Genomic DNA, 23,733 nt, shown 5'->3' on the forward strand with positions numbered 1-23,733 from the left:
TATTGATCATTATCTTTGTCTTCTGCATATTAATCTTCAAACCCTCTCTTATACTCTCTCTGTTAAGGTCCTCAATCATTTGTTGTAACTCATCCCCTGTGTTGCTGAACAGGACAATGTCATCTGCAAATCGAAGGTTGCCGAGATATTTGCCATTGATCCTTACTCCTAAGCCTTCCCAGTTTAATAGCTTGAATACTTCTTCCGAGCACGCAGTGAATAGCATTGGAGAGATTGTCTCCCCTTGTCTGACCCTTCTCTTTATAGGTATCTTCCTACTTTTTTTGTGGAGAATTAAGGTAGCTGTGGATTCTCTGTAGATACTTTCCAAGATATTTACGTAAGCGTCCTGTACTCTTTGTTTATGTAATGATTACATAAATTAATGAACCAGAGTAAATGTATCAATTTGATCCTTGCTTGTGCACAGCTGTGCCATACACCGATTTGAGTATTCTACATCTACAAATTGTACATTTTGATTGCCCTACTTCGCGAATCCTCCTAGTGTGTCATATGTTTCACCAAGATGTGAAAGCATGCAAAATTTCACTTGAAGTTGTAATTTGGCAAACTTGGTGTTGCCACAGGTTCGTGTCAACTTATTGAAAGCCTCTCGTACATGTCATATGAATAATCACAGACAAAAAAGAGAGACAGAGGTGGAAAAAATACAACAATGTGTACCAAAATTATGGAGGCAGAGAATTCTCCAAGGCGTATACCGGTATATGTGCCTTACTCATAAGCAGCGTTTGATGAGCAAGAGCAAATATGTCAGTAGCACTGTGTACAGGAGGGGCCTGAACTTGCTAATGCAATCCCCTTCAATCAATTTAAGAGACATTTAGTCTTGATACACAATACTGTGCATCAGACAGCTTGAAGGCTAGCTATCATTTTGGTTGTATTTGTCATTTTCAGACGGGTCTTTAGCATGCGCAATACATTGCGAAATGTTCAAAAGCATGTTATGCTCTTAAGCCACTTTGGTTACAAGTTTTCTAATGAGAGCAGCAATGAACACTTGATGGATTGGGGTCACCAAATTTTCAGCATCACGGCTACACTTTGAGAAACCGCAAAACTAAACTTTGAGAAACCGCACAGAGCATATATAGTAACTCACTTAAGGTTACCTTGCTCAGGTGCAAGCTCACCTATGGCTTTTATATAGCACAGATATGGAGTACACATACTGTGTCCTTAGTACTTTGTTTTATCTTTGTTGTTTCAGAGAGTCAAGTACATCGCAGCTTGTAGAATGTATGCCATCGCACAGACTTTTTAAGTAAGATCTAGGTGTCCACCTTACCGTACACAGTGTTTTACAAATTTTTTCATTTTGAGACAAACTAGGCACATCATCCAGAAGCCTCCAAGCTAGCTCAAAGTTTCAGGCACAACCAGCTTGCTTTCAAAGAAAAGCTGACATGAAAAGCTGTCATTGTTTTTGTTATTGCCATAGCATCATCGTTCCATGCAATTATGAAGATGACAGTGGCATTAAAGCACCTCGTGGAGTGAGTGTTCTGTTGCATGGCACAGGCATCACCAACACAAGCTATGGATGAATGGCTGTCCTTTCTACAACAGATGTTGCAAGTAACCTGTCCTTAGCTGTCACCCTTCAATAGCCCCTCCTATTACCTTTCTCGGGTGCAGAGCAGTGGGCTAAACTTACCTGCCTTAGGATGACTTCCCTGCCTCACACTGTTGAAACAATTTTTTCAGGTTATTTGTGACACAGTGGAGACTGCCACTAGGCCACTATAACATCCTCACAAAAGCCAGGGGTTGCAGTCTTAAACATTTGCATCCAGTCACACTTATTGCATTGCTATGATGTTTTGTGGCAGTGAATCGTATTCCTTTTAGTATAATGGCTGTGCATTCTGTCAATGCACTCGGCAATGAAGCAACTTGAATACACACAACTCACATTAATTCATACTTTTAGAGACCACAGGCTTTTGTTTGAATTATGAGAAGTCTAAATCACCTTACTATGAATAATGTATGGTCCAAAACAATAACTGTAGGTTTTTGTGCAGATATGTGGGCGTGGTCATTTTCAAACAAGCTTGCAATAACAGTTATACAAACAGATGTCCATAATTCCTGGTCACATTCCTGGCAACCTGGTTGATGGTGCTATAGTGTTGTGCACCAGCTAATAGCCTGAATACCAAATTCAGGGTTCGTATATGTCTCTGAGACAAAAATTCAAGGATGTTCAAGGACTTTCAAGGCTGGTCAAAGCTTTTTCAAGGGTGCACCGCAGCATCCCATGTTGCAATTATTTTACTATAATGTTTTCAAAACACTATCATCATCAGCCTGGTTACGCCCACTGCAGAGCAAAGGCCTCTCCCATACTTCTCCAACAACCCTGGTCATGTACTAATTGTGGCCATGTCGTCCCTGCAAACTTCTTAATCGCATCCGCCCACCTAACTTTCTGCCGCCCCCTGCTACGCTTCCCTTCCCTTGGAATCCAGTCCGTAACCCTTAATGACCATCGGTTATCTTCCCTCCTCATTACATGTCCTGCCCATGCCCATTTCTTTTTCTTGATTTCAACTAAGATGTCATTAACTCGCGTTTGTTCCCTCACCCAATCTGCTCTTTTCGTATCCCTTAACATTACACCCATCATTCTTTTTTCCATAGCTCGTTGCGTCGTCCTCAATTTAAGTAGAACCCTTTTCGTAAGCCTCCAGGTTTCTGCCCCGTACGGGAGTACTGGTGAGACACAGCTGTTACACACTTTTCTCTTGAGGGATAATGGCAGCCTGCTGTTCATGATCTGAGAATGCCTGCCAAACGGACCCCAGCCCATTCTTATTCTTCCGATTATTTCAGTCTCCTGATCCGGATCCGCCGTCACTATCTGCCCCAAGTAGATGTATTCCCTTACCACTTCCAGTGCCTCGCTACCTATTGTAAATTGCTGTTCTCTTCCGAGACTGTTAAACATTACTTTAGTTTGAAAACACTATGGTTATGCTTATCTAGTGAAGTCGGTAAAAACATTTTTAGTCTTTTTTTTTGTTTTACTTTTTGTTCGGATAAGTACAATCACTGACATATTTTTCTTGCGCGGAAGTGGCCATAGAGCTCTTTGCATTATCGCACAATCTAAAAAAAAAAATAGAATTAATTTCACTGAGGAAAAAAAAAAATCATTTTGTTGAATTTAAGAGTCCGTGAACAATGATATGGTTTCATGCTGTGTAAATGATACCTTTACATTGACGGTACGACACGAAGCCTGCAAAGCTTTTACGTCCATTCCACTACCGTGACTGATAGCGTCACCTACAGTGGAATGACGCTATCAGCCATTTTGGCTCGCCCAAGCTTTGCACTTGCTGCAGATTACCTCCGATGAGGTGCAAGGGTCACATAAGAAAATAATGCAAGCCACCACACCCGCTTTTGTGCCGTGTACCCGACGCGGCACGACTTTGCCGGATCGCCAGCCTCACGCGCCTTCTCCCGCCTCCCTTCTACTCCTCCGAAATATCAGTTCGACAGTGCCAACGGGGAAGGGGTGGAAGCAGGCCGGAGAGAAGTGCGAGAGGATGTGATTGCAACAAAGGTATGCCATGCGGGGCGTGCGGATCAAAGGTGTATGTGTGGCATGCAGGCAAGTGTGGCGACTGAAATTTCTTTTTTTATTTTACTGTACCATCGTTTCTAAAATCGGAAGCTTGCTGGATCCATGCTGATCCGCCATAGAAGACAGGTCGTGAAATTGATCTTGGACTGTGCTACCCAAGAAATTCAAGGAGGGAGGGAGGGAAGAGAAAAGTAGAAGGCAGGGAGGTTAACCAGAATAACGTCCGGTTGGCTACCCTACACCGGGGGAATGGGAAAGGGGAAAACAAAGATCACAGGGAGAGAGAGGAGGGAAGGAAAGAAGGAAATTGCGGCGAGTTCGCTGACGCGTGTGGTCTTACAGAAAATGCATTAAAAGTCACAGATGGTCGCACAAACTTGTCGTCCTTAAGAAACACAAAAGCGCCTTCACCGCTTTATGGGCCGACGGGCGATGGGGGCGGTGTTCCAGCAGCACTTGCACAGAAAGCGGCCGATTGTCAAGGGTTTTCAAGTTTTCAAGGGAGAAAGAGAATACCAGGACTTTCAAGGGCCTTGAAAACATACAATTTCAATTTCAAGGATATTCAAGGGTCTCAAGGTCCTGTGGGCACCCTGCAAATGTGGACACATTTTGACTAATCAATTCTCTGTAATTGTCTGTTTTCTGCAATTTTCCACCCTTGAAGTCAACAAGTTTGAATTAACTGAAATCTGCAATCAACCTAAACCTGGCTACCAAAACTGAAGGTTTGTTTGAGCAGACTGAAATTCTTAATTACTGCAAGTCTCACTATAATGTGAGAAGAGGAGCACCTGCCGCAGACATCCTTTATTGCAACTATTTGCTCTGGCACAACCAAAAGACATGCTACGAAACTCACATGCCTGAAAGGGATTGTTCCAGGACATGGCCCTAGAAATCCAGTGCACTAGGCATCAGTACAAAAACAAAGCACACATTTATTCACAAAATCATTCCGCTGTAAGCATTTCAGGTTTGATCATTTTCTGCCGTGAGAAAAATGTGGAAGGCAGTATAGAACCGCATGGGTTCAGTGCCACGGCGTCCTCTTAGGCACAGGTTGGGCCAAGTTTCCACCTGAACTTCCAGTTTGCCCGGGAAAAGAGGTCATGTCGGCCGACTGCTTGTCTCCTTGGACCACGCCACCGTCGCCTTGCAATGTGGCTATGCACTTCCAGATGCCCATGTAGTTGGCTGTTGGAAAGACATGCCATTAATAAGTCGTACAGTGAGCAATAATGCAATTAACATGTAGTACTTACGCATTGTGTAAAGAGTGAAACCACCAATGGTGTAGTCTCTTAGTGTTATGTTGAAAAAAAAGTCCCAGCCAATTATGAAATCAAAGGCTCTACTTCCTGTCCAAAATAACTGAACATGCATGGCATGCGATTGTGCGAGCTGTACCTTTTGTGATCAGTTGGATTTTATTATAACAAAGCCACATCAAACACGCCAATATTTTATCTTATATTCATCATAGGCATGTATTTGCCAAATTAGTTCTTTGGAAGCTCACAAGGTACAGGACGACTCATGAAAGAGAACATTCTTATCCACCTGACGGGTACAAAGGAAACCCGTATGCGTTTCCTTTGTAGCTTTACGCTACAATTGGGTGGATGACAATTTTTCCTTTGAGACATGTATTTATTACACACTGATATCGGTGAGAAACACTTTGGATTAACTTCTTTATATGGTGACGGATAAACGACGCAAAGGATGCGAGCATAGAAAAGTGGGCGTGACAAGCGCCTGTAAAGCCCTCCATACTAGAAATTAAACTGAGATGTGTGGAAAGTTGGGTCGGTTGGTAAAGTTGCAAGGTGACAGATAAACAGCACAAACATGGATGTGGACTTGGAAAACAAATGGACATAAGTCGACATCCTTTTCTGCACTGTTTATACATCACCATGCAACTTTACCAGCCAGCCCAGCTTGCCCCATCTGTCATTTTAATTTTTGCTTTATCATATCCATGTTCTTTATACAAAGGTCTGAGTGTATAAATACAGTAGAACCTCATTGATATGCTCCCGTTACGTACGTTTCTCGGCGCCAACATTCGCAACCAAGAACACAAAAAATGATGCAACAGAGTTCATAAGTTCCTGGAAAACACAATTTTTCGTCACCAATGTTCAGTGCGTCGCCAAATTGCGATCATATGATATGTCTTCCGGCTGCTAGGTCCCATGTAAACAAGAAAATCCGCCTGGCGCACGCGATCAAGAACAGTATATAGCTGCCTGCTGTGGCAGCTTCACCGCAATACTCATCTGCCCGTGTCACATAAAAATGCCGGCGCGCACGCTCGGTTTCTCACTTCGGTACCACCAAATCTTCGGGGTCGTTGCATGCAGCATTCACAGCTATCACCACCGATCCTATTTCGATAATCATCTTCGTCTATCTGTTTTACAGCGCGTGGTGAATAGTGCTATTGGTAGTGTACTGCGCGCTTTTAATAGGCGATAATCCAAACGCACGCCGTTCCCTGCTGCAGGCGGCGCGATGTGGGCATCACATTTCGCTTCGGGGGAATCCGGCGTCGCCCACCAGCTCGATTTTGCTTCGGTTTCCCGTAGCTCTCTTAAAACATCATGCAATAGGCAAACAACGAAACGCGTCTCGGGCCGCCGGAACACCACCAGCTCGACGCCCATTGGCATCTCGTGCTGGAAAAAACCATCTGATGCTTCGCATGACATAGATGTCAAGAATAGATGAGCCTGTCAAATTTTTTTGGTTAGTTTGGATCATACGTTATCCCAGTTAGAATGTTTTTTGTCGCTTTTTTTTTTTTTTTTTTCAAACTTTATGAACGAGGTTCTACTGTACATATATAAAAAAATCATTGCTTTCTGTCAAAGTTTCATCACAAAGATGTTAAGGCTCTTGCTGCCATTTGTGTGGAGCACCATTTTCCTCATTTTTCCACATGGAATGAAGACCAGGAAACACAAAATTTAATGTTGATGAGCCAGAATTTCAAATTGTAGTGCTTGAATGCAATCAATCCTGCAGCTTCACGGTGTGTTTCGCCATGTCACCACTGCCACAAAGGATGCCAACGGTGCCCTTAGCAGAATGAATATTAGAAGTGCACTAGTCATAGATTTATTTTTTAAGTCTCACCAACTACCATCACCAACTAGCCGATCGGTATATTTCTAAGCCTCTTTGCCAGGAAAAACTGGCTTAATAACACTTGCCATGATGGGGCAATGTGTGAGGATGAAAATATTTAAAAAAAATACTAAGATTGTACTTTAGGCATATGATTCCAGAGAAGCACCTTGCCCAAAATATTTTTCTAGTAAAGCACCAGCAAAACCTACAGTACAGCTAGTCTTAGCACTCGGCTCATTGAGATCGGTCTCAGATGCAGGTGACACGCAAGATGCACAGACTGGAATCCCAGCAACTAAAAATGTGATGCACTTCTAATAAAGATGTTTGATTTGCAAAGCTTGAACAGACTGTAATTAGGTGGCCTTGCGTGTCATTCAATTTATGCTCCGAGACTCCCATTCGCAGCATGGCTTCTGTTCTTCTGCTAAGCGCAGCTCAATCGGAAGACTTTTCCAGGCAAGCACGAAAATTGGTCAGTTCTTTATTCTTCCAGCCTGTGTGTCTTAAAGATCAGACCTTTTCTTTAAATATCATTTCACACTACAGTGCACAGCAATGTCCAATCAACTGACAGTTCTCCATTCCAAGAATTTGTCCATTGGTACGAAATTTGGCAGTACTCTTTCCCAGCAGTTGTTCATTGGTCTTGAGCTTGGGCACAGACTTTCCCAGGAGTCGTTCATTGGTCTTGAGCTTGGCCGCAGTCTTCCCCATAATTGTTCATTGGTTTTCGACTTGGCAGCAATCCCTCTCATGGCACAACCACAACAATCATTGGTGCCGGTAGGTGACCAATCGCTCCCGCCTGACATTGGTGGTAGGTGTCACTTGGGATCCCTTGGGTATGAACAGTCAAACAATACTGTAGGGTACATTTCTGGGAATCCATTTCTTCCGGATCACGTTAACATAAATGCCGTCACTTGAAAGTGATGACCGCCGTAGAAGTATGCTCTGCAATCTGTTGGAAGGTCGACACCTTTCCCATGGCCAGGCACACCTTGCTACTTTGGATCCACACATCAAGCCGAAGGCACGTGCAAGTACGGTGTGGGGCAAGTGGTCTGGCTGTTCCGAAAGTTCAGGTGCCAACTCTCGTTGCAGCAGCCCCGCCGTGTCCAGCCCGCCCGTTCACCAGTCCGCCGAGCACTGTTTACATCGGCCGCATTGCTTGCACCTGCTTGTTTGGCATATTATGTTGGGCTTGACACCTCCCTTCCAAGGTGTGTGATACAACGTCCAAAATGTGACACTAAGCAGCAATAAAAAGCACAACAGAATACGATAATGGAGCCAGCTGTACCACCACACTTCAGCTAACGCACGCCATGCCAAAGCCTTTCTATTAACTGCAAATATGAAATGCTTTTCACCCTTCCCTTCATTTATTTTTTCGTGAAATTCTTAGTTTGGAGTTCTGGACATGTTAACTGAGACAACACTGTCGGAAGAGAAAACTGTGTCTGGGCAGGGGACTGAATTGTGTGATCTTATAAAACAGCATAGAGGACAGCTAGGGGACATGTAGCATCACAGGCTGATCGTGAATGGTTCCCCATCTCGCTTGACACCTGGCAGGAAGGTCAGACACAGTTTGTCAAGGCGCAGAGCTTACTCAGCACTCACAAAATGCGACACAGCATTGGCGTTAGTGTTTAGCACACCCCTTTTGTGCTCTATGGTGAAGTTCCAGATTCCGCACATCCAGCTTCGCGCTATGCGGAGTGGTCAGAGGATCCGTTCTTCCGCATCGCGTTAACATAAACAGTGCCACTTGGAGGCGATGACCACTGCAGAAGTATGCTCTGTAAACTGCCAGGTGGTGAACGCTTTTCCCATGGCGAAGCCCGCTCTGCCACTTTGGATCCATGCATCAAGCCGAAGGAATGGGCAAGCACAGTGTGTGGCAAGCAGTCTGGCTATTCCACAAGTTGAGCCGCCGACTCTTGTCACAGCAGCCCCGAGCAGCCCTGCCGTCGCCAGCCCGCTCATTCTCCAGTCCGTCGAACACTGCTTTCGCCCACTCATTTCGTGCCGGCTCATTCAGCATGTTGCTTTGGGCTTGACAAAAGGTATTTTAGAAAGGCAGGAATTCTTCGCAGTTCCATGATTACTGGTCAAGGTCTCCATGCTTTATACGCAAAATTACTGCATAAGAATAGCTTATTTTCATAAGCAGTGTGACAATGTTGAATACTGCTAAGACAAAATTCATAACTAAAAGCAACAGCACCTACCTTTCCACAATCTCACACAGCCGTCGTCTCCGGAAGATGCAAGGATAGTGCCAATGATGTTCCAGCTTACCCTCCAAGCCTGTTGCGATTCAGGAGAAATGAAACAAGACAGGTCATTAATATAGTGATTAAACTTTTAGGGAACGGCACATATAAATGCCCCCCAAAAATGTTCATTTTCTATCTAAATGTGCAAAACACATCAAGAATAAGCATAATCAAGGAAAATAAAAAATATTTTTCGGATACTTTTTCAGCAGTAGGGGGTAACCCCAGGCAGATGACTGGAAGTGGGCTTCACTCCAAGCCATCTATGACTTTATTTGAAATTTGTACTGACAGCCTTTATTATATGTGACCCATAGGTGTACATTTCACTTGCTTTATATCACATGTGTGACACAACTGCAGCCAGAAATCTTGCATCGGTCTGTATCCTCTGACCGTGCTTTCAAAAACGAGTCATGCACCAAACTTCTTCCTCATCCTATAATCTTCCTCTAAACCAATAAATGACACCTGCTGCCCATTGTTCAGTGTTGGCTGAAGACAGTTAGCCAGGAACTTCATACTAAATAGCAATACTCAGTAAGAAAAAAACCTTTTTTTCTTGTATGTTGCTACTGGGCAATACTCTTCAAAAAAGGGTGAATCCTGCTATGAAGAGCACAATGGTTTATGAAGCTAAACAGTATAGCCCAGTCACTATAATATCAGTGGTAAAAAGCAATCACTTCATTTTATCCACATTCTTGCTTGGTGCTCGCTTTTAATGAAGACACAAAGAGTCGGCATAAGAAAATACTACGAGGAGTGTTCAAATAGTGAAACTTGTAAACTGCATATTAATATCAATATTAGAATGCAGGCATCGAACAATGAATTGAAGCAGCTATTTTAGCTTCTAAGAGCAGGGGAAAAGAAAAGCCCTCCTAGTGGAGAAACATGGCAAAAAAATACCTTATTTCTTTCTATGCATTCAATGCTATTCAGCAGTCCTTATGAATAGGCAGGTTGTAAAGGAACAAAAAGTGCAAGGTTACCATAGCTCTCGTTGACTGGAAAATTACGCACGAATAAATTAGACAAAAACCCATGGAACAGATGAGGACATGTGTCTTTGTCTAATTTATTCGAACTTAGTTTCCAATCAACATGTCAGACAACCTAGGCCAACAGTTCCTTCTGCACCATAGTTCCTGAAACCGAGTGGGTAGCAGCATTATCACATGGCACGGGCAGGCAAGCTGCCATTGCAGGCCTCTACCACTCGCGATAATGTGTGCCTTTACTTGTTCACATGGGATCTAGGGGCCAGAAAACATATCATACGATTGCAGTTTGGCGATATACTAAATGTTGGTGCCAAAATATTGTTTCCTGGCAACGTATTAAGAGGTAAAAAAGAATTGTAACTGTATTGCATTATTTTGTGCATTCTCCATCATGAACGTTGGCGCTGGGAAATCACATGAAACTGGATCGTATCAACAAGGTTCTACGGTGTTTCCTTGTAATATGCTCATGCAATTTTTCTGAAAAAAAAAAAGAAATATATATTTTTCTCAGAGTTCTAAGGCCTGTTGATCTGTGGAGTTTTCTCATGGCTCTCATTCCTCATTCAAGCTATATCCACACAAACAGTTTTATCTGCACTGTCGATACTGAACCAAATTGCATTGAGCATGCATAAATGAAACGGCAAACTTAAATCGTCATTACATCCAGTATTTTACTCCAAATGATCCTGTAACAAGCTGGACAGATTGTGCAATCTCACCTGCGAGTTGTGATCATCAAACTGAGCAACAACTTTGGTTTCGAACTTGGCGGTGCCGCCATCTTGCATCTGAGATGTCATCAACTCTGGCCTGCAGAGTTTGGGCCAACAACAAAAAAGACATAAAACTCAACACAGCGAAATCGACTTTCATGTAGAATCAGCGGTGGCAAAGAGGAGCTGGTATTTTGCAAGGGGCTAAACAGTGCTGCTGATTCACTAATTTACACGAGTATGCATATGCCTAATGCCAGTAAAAAAAAAAAAGTCTTCTTTACAGGTCTCCTGCACTAATTTAGGAAGGACTGCAGTTCAACTTTGTGCCAGAAGCCGAAGATCTAAATTTATTTTAGCAGCTAGTGGAAAGCACATCCCATCATGCTTGCTTTGTTTCGGTTTGAATGACTAAACTTGACCTGGGACAAAAACAAGATGTCCCTTTTTGTGGCCATGGTTTCTCCATGCCAAGAAAGGTCATGGAATACCAATACGCTCGATCTCACTCTGTTTGCTTTTAAGCTTCACTTGCATCCTCATCTGAGTGCCAAATAGCTAGGAACACTCAGCCTCCAATACGAATTGCTCACAGCCCAGCTTTCCAAAAGCGAACTCCATGAAAGGTGATTAGAAATTACATTTTCTGTTTTCTATAATGATCAGCTATGAATCTTTGAACACAACACAGCTGTATTCAGTTGTGTTCAGCTGCATTCACAAAAAGAAACAGAAACTGTTCCTTTTTCTGCGTCGGACGTCTGCACTTCTTCATGTTCCGATCAAACCAGTTGTCACTATTTTTCAAAAGTAATAATTCAACTGAAGTTCATTCCACATTATGCTGTTGCTAGTAACTGCACCACAACTGCAATAGTTCACATTTACAAATATAATGTGCGTGTGCTTTCCCCCTCTGAATTTGCCTGTTTAAGAGTATATTAATTGTGCTATATTTGCGACTGCACTACATGTATAAACTTTTTCACTGGACTGGCCTTAGCAAACCAACATACTTAACGTGAAAGAAGAAAGCACCTTCTGCTTAAGGCTATATCTTAAATAGCTTCATTTTATTTCAATGCTATATTTTTGTCTGCCAGGCTAAAGCTGCTTGTAACAACATCACCACTACCACATGGGGGGGGGGGGGCACTCTGGATCCATGAACGGTTAAACTGCACTTGAGACCCATTGCTACGTTCAGCAAGAACATAGTTTCACGACAAAGCAGCTGCGCTACTTCCTTCCGCTCAGTACACTAGCAGCAGGTCAGCAGCAAATGCCAGCAGTGTTGTGCACTTACAGCGGCTTGAAAGAGATGATGCGCACATCTCGCGAGGCAATCCCCAGCAGGTAGTAGGAGCGGCCTACACTGGGAGCAAAGGCGAGATCGTGCACAGGATCCACAACTGTGATGACAGTTTCAACCCGCGTCCAACGACGGCTCCCTTCACAATACTCGTACACGTGAACTTTGCCAGTGTTGGACGGCCCCGGGTCATCGCTGCCAACTGCCAGCATAGGTGGGTGGTTCCGGTTACTGGGAAAAGCAAGGTACAAGCAGAATTAACTCCAAGTCTATATCCATACTGGAGAACAGTGCCTGCAACAAGTTCAGAGAAGGAAAGGTGGGTAGTTGGGATGATTGGAAAGCTAGAGTGTGGCGATGACGAAGCATAAAGAGGAAAGAAGAGGCATGTGAGCATTTGTATGTGTTTTCTTCATGTTTCGCCGTCCCAGTTATGTAGTTTCCCAATAAAGATGTCAAGGGCTTCAGTGCCGTTGTGCTTCACTCTAATGAGCAACACGATCCAAATCAACAAATGTACACCCGTGAGCAAAAGTATACGGACCACAGGGTCACCGAAGCAGCTGAATTTCTTCGTGATTAACAAACATAAACTAGAATTAACGAGCACACTGAAAAGTTCGCAATGCTAAGTTTGTACTGCAGTCCTCAATTTAAGGTTGCGTTCACAGGCAGAGTAAAAAAAAATGGCTTTAACACGCAACCCCTGGTCCATATACTTTTGCTCACAGGTGTACCTGTTCACCATAACCAGCGGCTATCATGCGGTTCATCCATATGACAAACCTGAGTATATCATGTCTATTTGAGTAAATTTTACACATTAGCTCTTTATTTCTAGAGTGCTAAGTGACAACAGAAAGCCATGGAACTTTCTTGCAAGTAATTTTGGCAATGTAACCACTATGGCTACACACAAAAGTCTGTAATGCTCAGTACTATTGCCCATGAAAATTTCTTTTATGAAAGTTCTATGGTAGACAGAGTTATTTACGCTTCTCTGCTTGTTCTTATGACGAGTGCGATGAGCATTTGGTATGTTCATTGCCATGGTCAAGTAAATTGATATGCCACATGCCATATATAGCTTCGAAGCCAATCACCAGGACCACAAAGGCGGAGTCAGTGCCATTGCTGACAGTGGCGAATCAGTTCAATGAAAAACACAGCACTGAAAGGCAAGAATCCTAATGCCGAACGTCAAAGCAGCTAGGCCTAGCGTTGCGGCGTTAGTGGCTACGGCTGCAAGCAGATCTGCGTCTGAGAGCGCCGATTCGAGGCGGCACGGCAATCAAAATGGCGGAGGTGGTGGCTTTGGCTAATGCCATTTCAGTATCGTGGCTAGAAGGGGGCAGTGTGATGGGCAGGAGCCGGCGGAGTGCACAGAGAACCGAAGTTGTAGATGGCACTACTTGCAGCTGATGTGCAACTTTCGCGGCTTTTGAAGGGGGTGGTGCATGGCAGCTAGCACGCATGTCGCGTTCACTTTGCGTCGCGTTTGAATGTAGTACGCGGTGCAAACATCCCGAAGTGTTAGCAGCTCAGAGATGCATTATTAAGTAGAGTGACACTTTTTCAGAGCAGAGAATGGAAAGATGCATTATTTGCAGCACCGTAACGCACAGAAAAATGTTTAGCCATGCGATTTAAAATAGTAGGAAGATCACATTTGAAGGCCACTCCAGACAAGTTGGTTTTTACTTAAAAGCTTGGTGTTAGTGCAAGCGTACATGGACCGTGAACACAAACAACCCAAAACGCCAACTTTCAACTTTTGTCATTCAGTTATTTGCCACAAATATAGCCAGTGGGCGCAGAGAAAATCGTACATGCCACAGACAAAAAAAGACACAACAGACAAAAACAGCACTGGGGCTGTGCACAATAAACCAGGGAATAACATCACAATGTCGCTAAATTCACTCTCCGTGTCCGCATGCGCCAGCAACATGCCCTTTAATTAAAGAGCTTTAGCTTAGTAAAAAAAAAATTAAGTACATGTGTGGGTGCTTTGGCGAACCTCAACATGCACTAAATATTTTCCATCACTGCTTTTGTTGTGCAGGTCCACAAGACGAGAGGAAACCCTTTATTATGTAGCACTAATCCACGTGCACACATCAGACCGAGCTTAGCAGTACGCTCTACCTCACTCTCCTTAACTTCAAATGTTTAATCTGGCACTCCCTTTGAAGAGCCTTCTCCTTGTTCAAAGATTTTGTGAAAAAAGAGCAGCCTAGATAACACCACAAACTGGATAATTTTTGCAGTGAGCTCTTTACGATGGAGCTCGCATCCGACTTGGCAGAGTGTTAAACTGCTCAAGAACTGCATAACATCATACACACTGAAAGCATGAAGCTTCTCTGTTGAAAAAAAAAAAATGAATGTGAATGTGATGATGCATGTGATGTGAATGTGATGGATGCATGTGAATGCATCCTCTTGCACTTTAATGAGCATGGCCAACTCATCTCCAGGATACAACAGGCCTCCCCTATCAAAATTTTGCATGAACACGTCTGCATTACATTCAGCTGCTTTTCTGGTGGCTGTGAGGCCAGAAGCACAACGTTGGCAAAAAATTTTGCCACTAAACTGTACAAAACATGTTCGTGCTTTTGACGCCATGAGTGAACGGTGTGTTATCTTATACATAACACAGGAACAGCACAATATCATGCACTACTAGGTCCTCAAAATAATTATAGTGGTACACGTGCAATGCTTCCCAGCCTACAAGTGATCATGATTGACGTGCAAACAAGCGCGGCCTACACACCTATGCTTGCCTGGCAGACCTCGCTAGCACTACATTGGCAAGGGCCGTGCCGCGGATTGTGCTTGCACACCAACGCGCTTCAGCGCCCCTAGTGGAGCTGGGAAATTTCATTGTTCATTGCGCCTCTCCCTCACATGGAGCAGATACGTCGCCCATCACACTGCCACTTTTTAGCCACCATAGTTTCGGACCTGCGGTCATGGCAAAAAGTTCGAAAAATCGGATGGCGAAGAGTTCTTGCATCTGAAATTTGAGACGTTCCTATACATTGACTCTATGTGGTGGTGCCACAAAGCCGTCTGAATTATTGGGCGTCCGGAAAGTGGGTCGTCGACTGTACACTGGCAACTCTTCCAGTCGACCACACGGTATCAAAGATGATTCGTTACGATTGCTCTGTGTGACTCGAGCCGGCATTACCACGACTTTCGTTCTGTTTCAATTAAATTATAACCAATTTTCCATGATAGAAGCACAAAACCCCCGAGTTTCCCCTGAGTATTTCCAGACTATTCAAAATCTCTGAGACACCCTGATTAAGCATTACTGTCACAGCCCCTAGAGATTTTTACATTTAACCACAGAATACCGAAATGCCATTCTACATCAAGGAATATTAGAATAACTTGGTCTCAGTGTATCAAAAACGACATGTTGGGCTTTGTGGAGTTAATTATTAACATCACTCACTAGCTTTGCTGTAAATCCTGGGCAGTACACAAAAAGCTGAATCGTTCTTTGAGGTTGGAGCAATTTTCTGCTAACGTTCTTCTCCTTAAACATTCTAAACATTTGTGCCAATTTTCATCAAAATCCATGAAGAAATAAGGAATATGATTTTCAAAGCCATGTGCCCCCTTTAAATGCTCAAACTAAGATGTAAATGTGCTGGGATACTGGGAGAGGTACTGCGATCGATACCCAGCACCTCCACCACTTTCGAGACAGCTGTTAAGCCTCAACGGTTTATTGCGCTGGTCATGTGCTGAAGATGATAACGCTGGCCATGATGATGAATATATACAGATGAAGAAGATGACGGGGTAATATAATGCTCACAATGGTAATTCATAACAGAGCTGCGCACAGGCCGCACTTCCAAGAGTGGGCCCTGCCCAGGCCCGATGTTTGAAGTCCACCTAAGCCTGACGCTGAAGAACAATGAGCCCGCCCAGCCCGGTTCAAAACAGGAAAGGCCTGAGCCTAGCCCAATGTAATATACCAGAGGCCTGGGCCTGGCTCACCATTATTAGGGCTTTGTGGTGGGAAGAAAATAGTTTCTTTCAATTAAATGACATTTCATTGAACATACTGAAATAAAACATAAATAAGCATGCAGTGCTTACGACAGCCATAAAACACACACACATCACAAGTTATCCTGTAAAAACAAGTTGTCCAATGATTCGGGCTTCAATCAAGTACGGCACTCCTGGATCACAAATCCCACCGAACTTAAGTTCCGCTCGCTGCTAGCACTGATAATAGGGATTGCCAAGATCTTCTTGGAAAGTAGAGCAAGCTTTGGGTACTTCGACTCTTGGTTTTCCAAAACTTTAGTATGTCAGATGCGGAGCAAGGCATTTCATTGGCAAATATTCACGAAGCCCATCTTGCATGATGGACATGGTCTTGTGACTTCACTCACTAAACAATTCTAAGCATTGCTTTTTCGTGACAGGCAGAATCTAGAGCAGTTTCCACACACATTTACGAAAATGAAGAAACAAGTTTGCCTCATGTGCGCATGTACTTCATCGCATTCTTCGTATGTCAGCATCCAAAGATTTCGAAACAGAGGGCAGAGAAGTGCAGCTACTTTGCACTCAAGGTTGGGACTCACTTTTGTTTTCAAGAGGTGCAGTGACTGTTCTTGGATCTTTGTTTTTTCTGCAGCTCTTGACAATTGCAGGAGATGTGTATCAAAGTCTCTTTGAAGCATAGCGAAATGCAGGAGAACCAGACGCAAGATTGGTCTTTTGTCTTCTGGTGAGCTCGTGGCTTCAGAAAATGGCTGGAGAAGTACAATGAGGTCTTCCAAGGTGTCTTTATCTATGTTGTTTGCAAATACAGGACTCTTAGATTCAAGCAATGTTTCAGTGTAATCAAGCTGAGAAAATAGACTTTATCATAGAATGATTTGAATTCCGTCTTGTTGGGACCTGTTGACTAACACTTTTGTTGAGTTGGCTGGCTAGCTCGCTTTGCTTTAGGAATTTCAGGACAGATTTTACGTTCTGTAGGGTCTCGGAGATTGACAGGGCTTCAATTGTAATGAATTGTTTGCAAAATGTGTTTCGAAGATCTGTACTGAGCAAATGGGCGCAACAGTTCAGCCTATTGTAGGGCTGCAGTGCAGACATTATATTCGCACCCTGGCCAGTAATAGAAGTTACTCCGTGCAAAGCTTCACTCCCAATACTGATTTCCAAGAGAGTACCAATACTGGAACTCTTTCTGGGTGCTCTCCCCAGTTTTGCGTTCATTCGGGAAGTCATATGTGAAAAGAATATGACAGTGCAAGCACCAATCACTGTAACTATGATGTGCCGTAACAGTTGTGTATGGAATTTTTCTCTAGTCATCCATCCACATATCTGTGGTGACTGCACAGTGGTGCTTATTAGTAGCTGTCGCAACTTCTGGCATTGGAACCTTACAAACCTGCTCAGCTAGTTCCGTAACTTTTCTTGACACAGTTGTGTGATGGGGGAGGATATCTTGGATATGAATATTGCCGTGACGAGCGCCACTGTGAATTAGCTCTTGAGCTACTTTAGTAAATCTGCTGTCACTGACTATATCATAAAGTTGCATATCCTTGGCACAAAAATGTGCAAGAGATACAGTCAGTTGTTTTTTCACAGCTGCCAGCAGTTGTAAACTTGCTGGCTTCAAGAAAGAGATCATACTTGCATTCGCAGGGCTGGTCTTGCATCGCTGTCTTTGCAGATACTATGTTCTCATTTTTGAAAACACATATGTGAGCACGATTTGCACTGCAGTTGTCCTAAAGGCAATGACGTTTTTGCTGTCTACCATCACAAGAAACTTATCCCATATCACACTTTTTGCATCCGTTTTTAGTAGCAGCTTGTAGCAGCCGGCCGAAACGCCCCTTCTAAGGGAATGAGCGCGGTTGGTTGCCAAGTTGAATGCCACTCTATTTGTCTCGAAAACGGTGAGGGTTCCGAGACATGCGAGCATCTTGATGCCAGACCACCGACTACAGAGGCAGCACAAAAAGTAAGGACGCATGTCAAGTTCAGCTATCTTCCCTTATGCCATGCACAAGTATTTCCATGTGTTTGCAGGCCCCGAGAGTATGCACGCTGTTGGCTAGAACGACAGCCCATTCGCAGGCAATATCAAAAGTAAATGCACCAATGGTCGTTTTGAACTGCACAACTCCTGCAGACGTTTTTAACTCCTGCACAGAATATGATACCGGCAAACCCGCCACCCGTTGTCTGACAGCAACACTGCCATTGAGCCATAATTGCTAACCCATGGATGTTGCTCAGTTCCCTTTGAAGCGTTGCCATAGCCCCGCGGCATTGTGGAAACTGAACAAAAGGTACGAAGGCGCTGCTACCAGCGATCCTGTCGAAACATGGAGGTGCACTGCTTAAACGAAAGCTGTCCTTGTCACACAGGATAAGTGAGCCGTCCACATGCAAGCAATTACACGGCATGTCTTTGTGCGGGCCGATTGCGTGAGAGTGCACGAGCCTGGGTAAGGTGCGGATTCCAGCAATAAAAGGAAAATGCGACTTTTGCTCGCTTGTATTTGTGTATTTTGTTGCTGTGGTTTGTTTTGTTTTCCTCAAAGTAAGGGCACAACATGAGGAGTGGCCAAAAGAAAGGAGAACCATATAGAGGGGACGATCAGAGGGCCAGCAGAAAGAAACGTGTTTGTCAAGCCAAGATGTATCAACTCGCCCAAGTCGCTACATTGGTTTCAGCCGGACAAGCATTCCACTTCTGGATGTTGCACTTGAGAACCATTCTGCCATGGTGCCCATGTTTTGGGCTCAAGACGGGCTCGACCGACAAGAAAATTCAGTGGCAGAAGTCGGACAATTATGTCTCACCTCACCTAAGCACTCGATATCAGTTAGATTTTCCATGTCATATTGTGTGCTCTAATGTCCAGAAGAGTCCAGAAAAATCAGCTCAAAGTTCTCTGACTAATTTTTTACTAGGTGCACAATGCAAGAAGAAAATTCCTATTGTTTACCAAAGTATGTATGTATAATCCCCATTTGTAACTTTATTATTGTGCACAATAAAGAAATTTCGGAACTCTCAAAAGTGTTCAGCATGCTACATTTCGAATCTACACATTTAACCTGCACAAGGTAGGGCGATATATCTGCAACATCTTTCTTAGCCTTCGAACATTGGTAAGATGATGGTAAACCTCGTATGGCATAAACATTAATTCCCTTGCAGTTGCACACATGCTTTTCAGTCACCTTAGAAAATGCTATACTTACAAGGAGTGGTTCCAGGAAATGCAGCTGAGCGGCATGCGGCAGTTGATGTCACTCTGCAAGGACCACTGGCTCAAGTTCATGACGTCGGGTGCTTCATAGACGCGCACCATCCCATCAGCTGAACAGGTGGCCAGCTGCAGACCCAGCTGCTTTGGTGCAAACTTGACATCTGTCACCGATGTTCGACTGTCCACCAAGCTGGTGCGCTTGACCCAGTGGGAGTGACCTCGCTCACCCCCGCTACCAGTGCCACTGCCACCAAGTACACCGCTCTTGCCAGCCACTGTAGAAATAGGCACCGGAGGACTGCTTTGTCAGTCAATTTATAGATAAAAACACCTCATAACATAAAATAATGGGAACAAGAATGGCATGTCAACAGTGGGCATGTACTTTCCCCAATTGTAGCTTTCACAACTACTGATTAATCTTCACCACGCTCACCATAAACGTTTGGTGATCAAGACACAATCTCACTGCTTTCCTAAAGCAGTGAGGTTGTTTTCATGCAAGTAAACATTGATTAAATAAGATATTACTTAATTCTAAATATAAACAAGTTATAAGCATTGGTTCATCTTTACCACCTTAACTGTGAAGTTTCAGTTGTCAAAGCATAATCTGCCAACTTTCTTAAAATCAGTCAGCACACACAAGTCTCACAGAAGTCAGGACTCAGCAAATATGAATACCGAAACTTGTACATGTACAATGCAATAGCCAGTTTGAACCAATAGGTGTCTGCATGGAGCACAAATTATGCAACTACAGAAACTAATGATGCAACTCACCTAGTTCCTCCCACACAGTGGCCATGCGATCATAAGAGCAAGTCGCCAGGACCTGTCCGAACTCTGGGTGTGCCCATGTAACCTTCCACACAGACCCACTGTGTGTCTGCGCATGGAGAGCACAATAGTTGTAAGAAGCGACAATTTTTTGTTTTAAAATCTTGCTTCAGAAAGAACTCTGCACAGTTTAGTATGAACATTTCAGTGAGAAATGCCTTGTGTAACACACAAAGAAACAACTAACCTTCCAGTTTGCCGTGCAACGCCACTCTCCATCTTCACCAAGGTCCCATACCTTTAATGAAGAATCAACACACCAGGAGTTACCTGCTTTCAAGATTAAGACCTCTCTACACCACTTTCAGCTTTGGGCACTAGTATAATTCACGATACAATAGCTTACTTGCAGTTATCTATGGAAACTGCAATTTTATTTCAGCTTCTATCCGAGTTAACTGCAACTCAAATCATTATGTATAACAGTGCTGCAGAAATTTGTATTTACATGCTAACATAAAATATTAGCTCAGCAATTTTTTTCTAGATATCCTCTTAAGCAAAATAGAAAAAAAAATCAACAGCTCTAGAGTGAGACACGCTTTCTTTCTTGCAATGTACTCTGTTTATTGACAAAAATAAAGAGAAAGCACCAGAGGTGCGTCACTGAGAATTTGCTGTTTATATTTCATGAACAGGCGTGTCAATTCACTGTTGTAGCAGCGGCAACTCAAACAGCTTGTTTCCAGAACGAAACCACACAGACGAAACGTCAACGGCCAGGGCTGATGGATGCTCAATTGAAAACTGTTCAAGCCTAATCTGAAGCTCATGCAAGCACCGCAGAAGCCGGCCTTCCTCGCTGGCATCACACCACGCTACGCTCATGTGGAAAGACGGTTCCTCGTAGAAGATAGGTAGGTCGTACTCCTTCAAGCAGCTGTCAACTTCGGCTACAATCCTTATAAGGTGTTCGACACCTTTGTGCACTTTTAGGCTCAGAAATGTCCTCGTTTTCTCCGCATTTGTGTAGACATCGAGAGAGCCAAAGCGAATGACAAATCTGCAATACGGCGCTGTCACAGCCTTCAGGGATTCCACCATGGGCTGTATCCAATGGTGCCGCAACTTCACAGTGCGAGACAGACTGACGTGACACGTGCTGGGCTGCTGAGGCTTCAGAAAGTCCACGTCTTGACACAAAAGTGATATCAAACTCTGAGTTTCACTTTGTTTGGCGCCAGAAACGAAGACATAGGACGCCCAGGCGCCAGGTTCGTGAGCAAACGTGCGCACTCTACCATCGTGCCGGCTCTTGTCGTCTTCCCACGCAAAAGGATCGGTGCGATCACGAAACAGGCCTAGCACTTCGACGGGCAACTCTAGTTTCGGCTTTTCGAGGTGCCGACGTACTGCTGTAACATCCGGCTGACGGTCATGAGCACGCGGGGAGTCGCACTTGGCCGGCGCGCTCTCGTCTTCAGAATCGCCACATTCATCGGAGGAGGCGTACTGAGACAAGAGAGCTAAGCTGTGACTAGAACTCATATCTGCAACAGTCGCGTACAGCCCAACACGCATTCGAAGACAGTCAAGTCAGAGAAAGTATGAGTCCGGCACAAAGCTTTACACACCTTCACAGTCTGGTCACTGGAGCATGTGGCGAGACGCTTGCCGTAGAAGTCGTAGGCGACGTCATGAATTAGGTCGTTGTGATCAGCGGCAATGCTCCTGGCGACGAACATGCCTGATCAGTTACGCTCGCAGCAGCAGTACACGCAGTTTCAAAGTTAACTTTCAAAGCTATGTGTGAAAGTTGCGAACACGGCGTTTCAAATAACGCTTGCGCGCAGCGCCATTTTGCAGAACTATGCTATCCACGAATCCAGTGAACCTTGAACCGTGGGAGCCGGTCAAGTGGAGAACGGCGCTGCTTTTATGATTTAATTGTAAATGCGGTAGCTTAATTAGCTTTCTTGTCAAATTTATTTCATATTATTTTTACAAATTTGCGCTGCTCGATACGTTATCAGAGTACAAGCACAGAGTACAAGAGTACAAGCTTCCTCCATGGGTACGAGCATGGATACCAGTACCCGCGACCATAGAGTTTCCTACAGTACTCTATGCCCGCGACCACCGTGCCCGCGAGGCCAGCGACTTGTTCCGCCGATGAAGGCGCTAACCAAAGCTGGCAAAACGAACACAGCAACATGCTGACCGTGATGCTAACCCAGCAAAACCGTGTTTCGAGTCGCACAACGAACGCTGCACGATGTCCGCGACTTTGACGGTAACCTCCAGTGTCTTGGTAGAGTGTACTAGAATAAAACATTCTAGTACACTCTAGTCTTGGCACATCACGGGCGCATAACGACTTTAGTTTGGGCGATCATATGCATCGTTATCCGTGAGAAAATCCACAATTATCTTTCAGAGGCTACGCTAACCAGAGAGTGCTGCGGAAACGCTAGAGTACTGTATATGCAAAGGTAGCATATACACTCTTACACTCTAAGAACAGTTTGCACCCTTTGGAGTGTATATTTGTCCCACAACGATAATCGTCATCTGCCTTGCTTGCGTTTCCTTTCTTGAAAACTTGGCACTCGCTACTTTCCTGTCGAGAATGCTGCGTCACACTGATAACGCGCATGCCGTTCGTGACTGGGAAGTTCCGGGCTCGCAGCGTTAAAGCAAGGAAACGCGGGCAAGACAGATGACGATTGTTGTTGTTGGACAAATATACACCCCAAAGGGTGCAACTGTTTTAGAGTGTACACTCTTAGAAAAATTTACACCCTTTGGGGCGTATCTTGTCCCACAACTATAATCGTCATCTGTCTTGTCCGCGTTTCCTTTCTTTAACGCTGCGAGCCCGGTACTTCCCAGTCACGAACGGCATGCGCGTTATCAGTGTGACGCAGCATTCTCGACAGGAAAGTAGCGAGCGCCGAGTTTCAAGAAAGGAAACGCAAGCAGGGCAGATGACGATTATTGTTGTGGGACAAATATACACCCCAAAGGGTGCAACTGTTTTAAGAGTGTAGGCAAAGTTACACCCTTTGGCTTGCCCCTTCTGCCACACAACAATAATCGTTATCTGCCTTGATGCGTTTCCTTTCTTTAACGCTGCGAGCCCGGAACTTTCCAGTAAGGAACGGCACGCGCGTTATCAGAAGGGGCACTCCAAAGGGTGTAAACTGTTCTATGCTGATAACGCGCGTGCCGTTCGTTACCGGAAAGTTCCGGGCTCGCAGCGTTAAAGAAAGGAAACGCATCAAGGCAGATAACGATTATTGTTGTGTGGCAGAAGGGGCAAGCCAAAGGGTGTAACTTTGCCTACACTCTTAGGCAGCATAGAACAGTTTACACCCTTTGGAGTGCCCCTTCTGATAACGCGCGTGCCGTTCGTTACTGGAAAGTTCCGGGTTCGCAGCGTTAAAGAAAGGAAACGCATCAAGGCAGATAACGATTATTGTTGTGTGGCAGAAGGGGCAAGCCAAAGGGTGTAACTTTGCCTAAGAGTGTACAGTAACCTTAGGAAACGTTGGGAAACGCTAACGCCCTTA

The 23,733-nt window shown here is 44.3% G+C and overlaps 2 protein-coding genes across 3 annotated transcripts; both read right to left on the reverse strand.

Moving 5' to 3' along the window:
* Positions 1–4,546: 4,546 nt before the first annotated feature.
* Nup44A (nuclear pore complex protein Nup44A) lies at positions 4,547–22,748 on the reverse strand. 2 transcript variants are annotated; one of them, XM_055070935.2, is made up of 8 exons: positions 22,395–22,748; positions 20,409–20,459; positions 20,165–20,270; positions 19,374–19,656; positions 12,087–12,323; positions 10,787–10,877; positions 9,007–9,085; positions 4,547–4,822 (listed from the first exon to the last, which is right to left on the reverse strand). In XM_055070935.2, exons 1-8 carry the CDS (start codon positions 22,494–22,496, stop codon positions 4,659–4,661), a joined length of 1,113 nt encoding a protein of 370 aa, XP_054926910.1. In that variant the 5' UTR covers positions 22,497–22,748; the 3' UTR covers positions 4,547–4,658. The 2 variants fall into 2 exon arrangements, with proteins under 2 accessions (XP_054926910.1, XP_050035932.1); XM_050179975.3 differs by lacking the exon at positions 22,395–22,748 and adding an exon at positions 21,796–22,272.
* LOC126532293 (U6 snRNA phosphodiesterase 1) lies at positions 20,764–21,797 on the reverse strand. Its single transcript, XM_050179981.3, has one exon. The coding sequence runs from the start codon at positions 21,740–21,742 to the stop codon at positions 20,870–20,872; it is 873 nt and encodes a 290-aa protein (XP_050035938.1). The 5' UTR covers positions 21,743–21,797; the 3' UTR covers positions 20,764–20,869.
* Positions 22,749–23,733: the final 985 nt, after the last annotated feature.

Source organism: Dermacentor andersoni, chromosome 5 (assembly GCF_023375885.2).
Source record: "Dermacentor andersoni chromosome 5, qqDerAnde1_hic_scaffold, whole genome shotgun sequence".
Lineage (NCBI taxonomy): Eukaryota > Metazoa > Arthropoda > Arachnida > Ixodida > Ixodidae > Dermacentor > Dermacentor andersoni.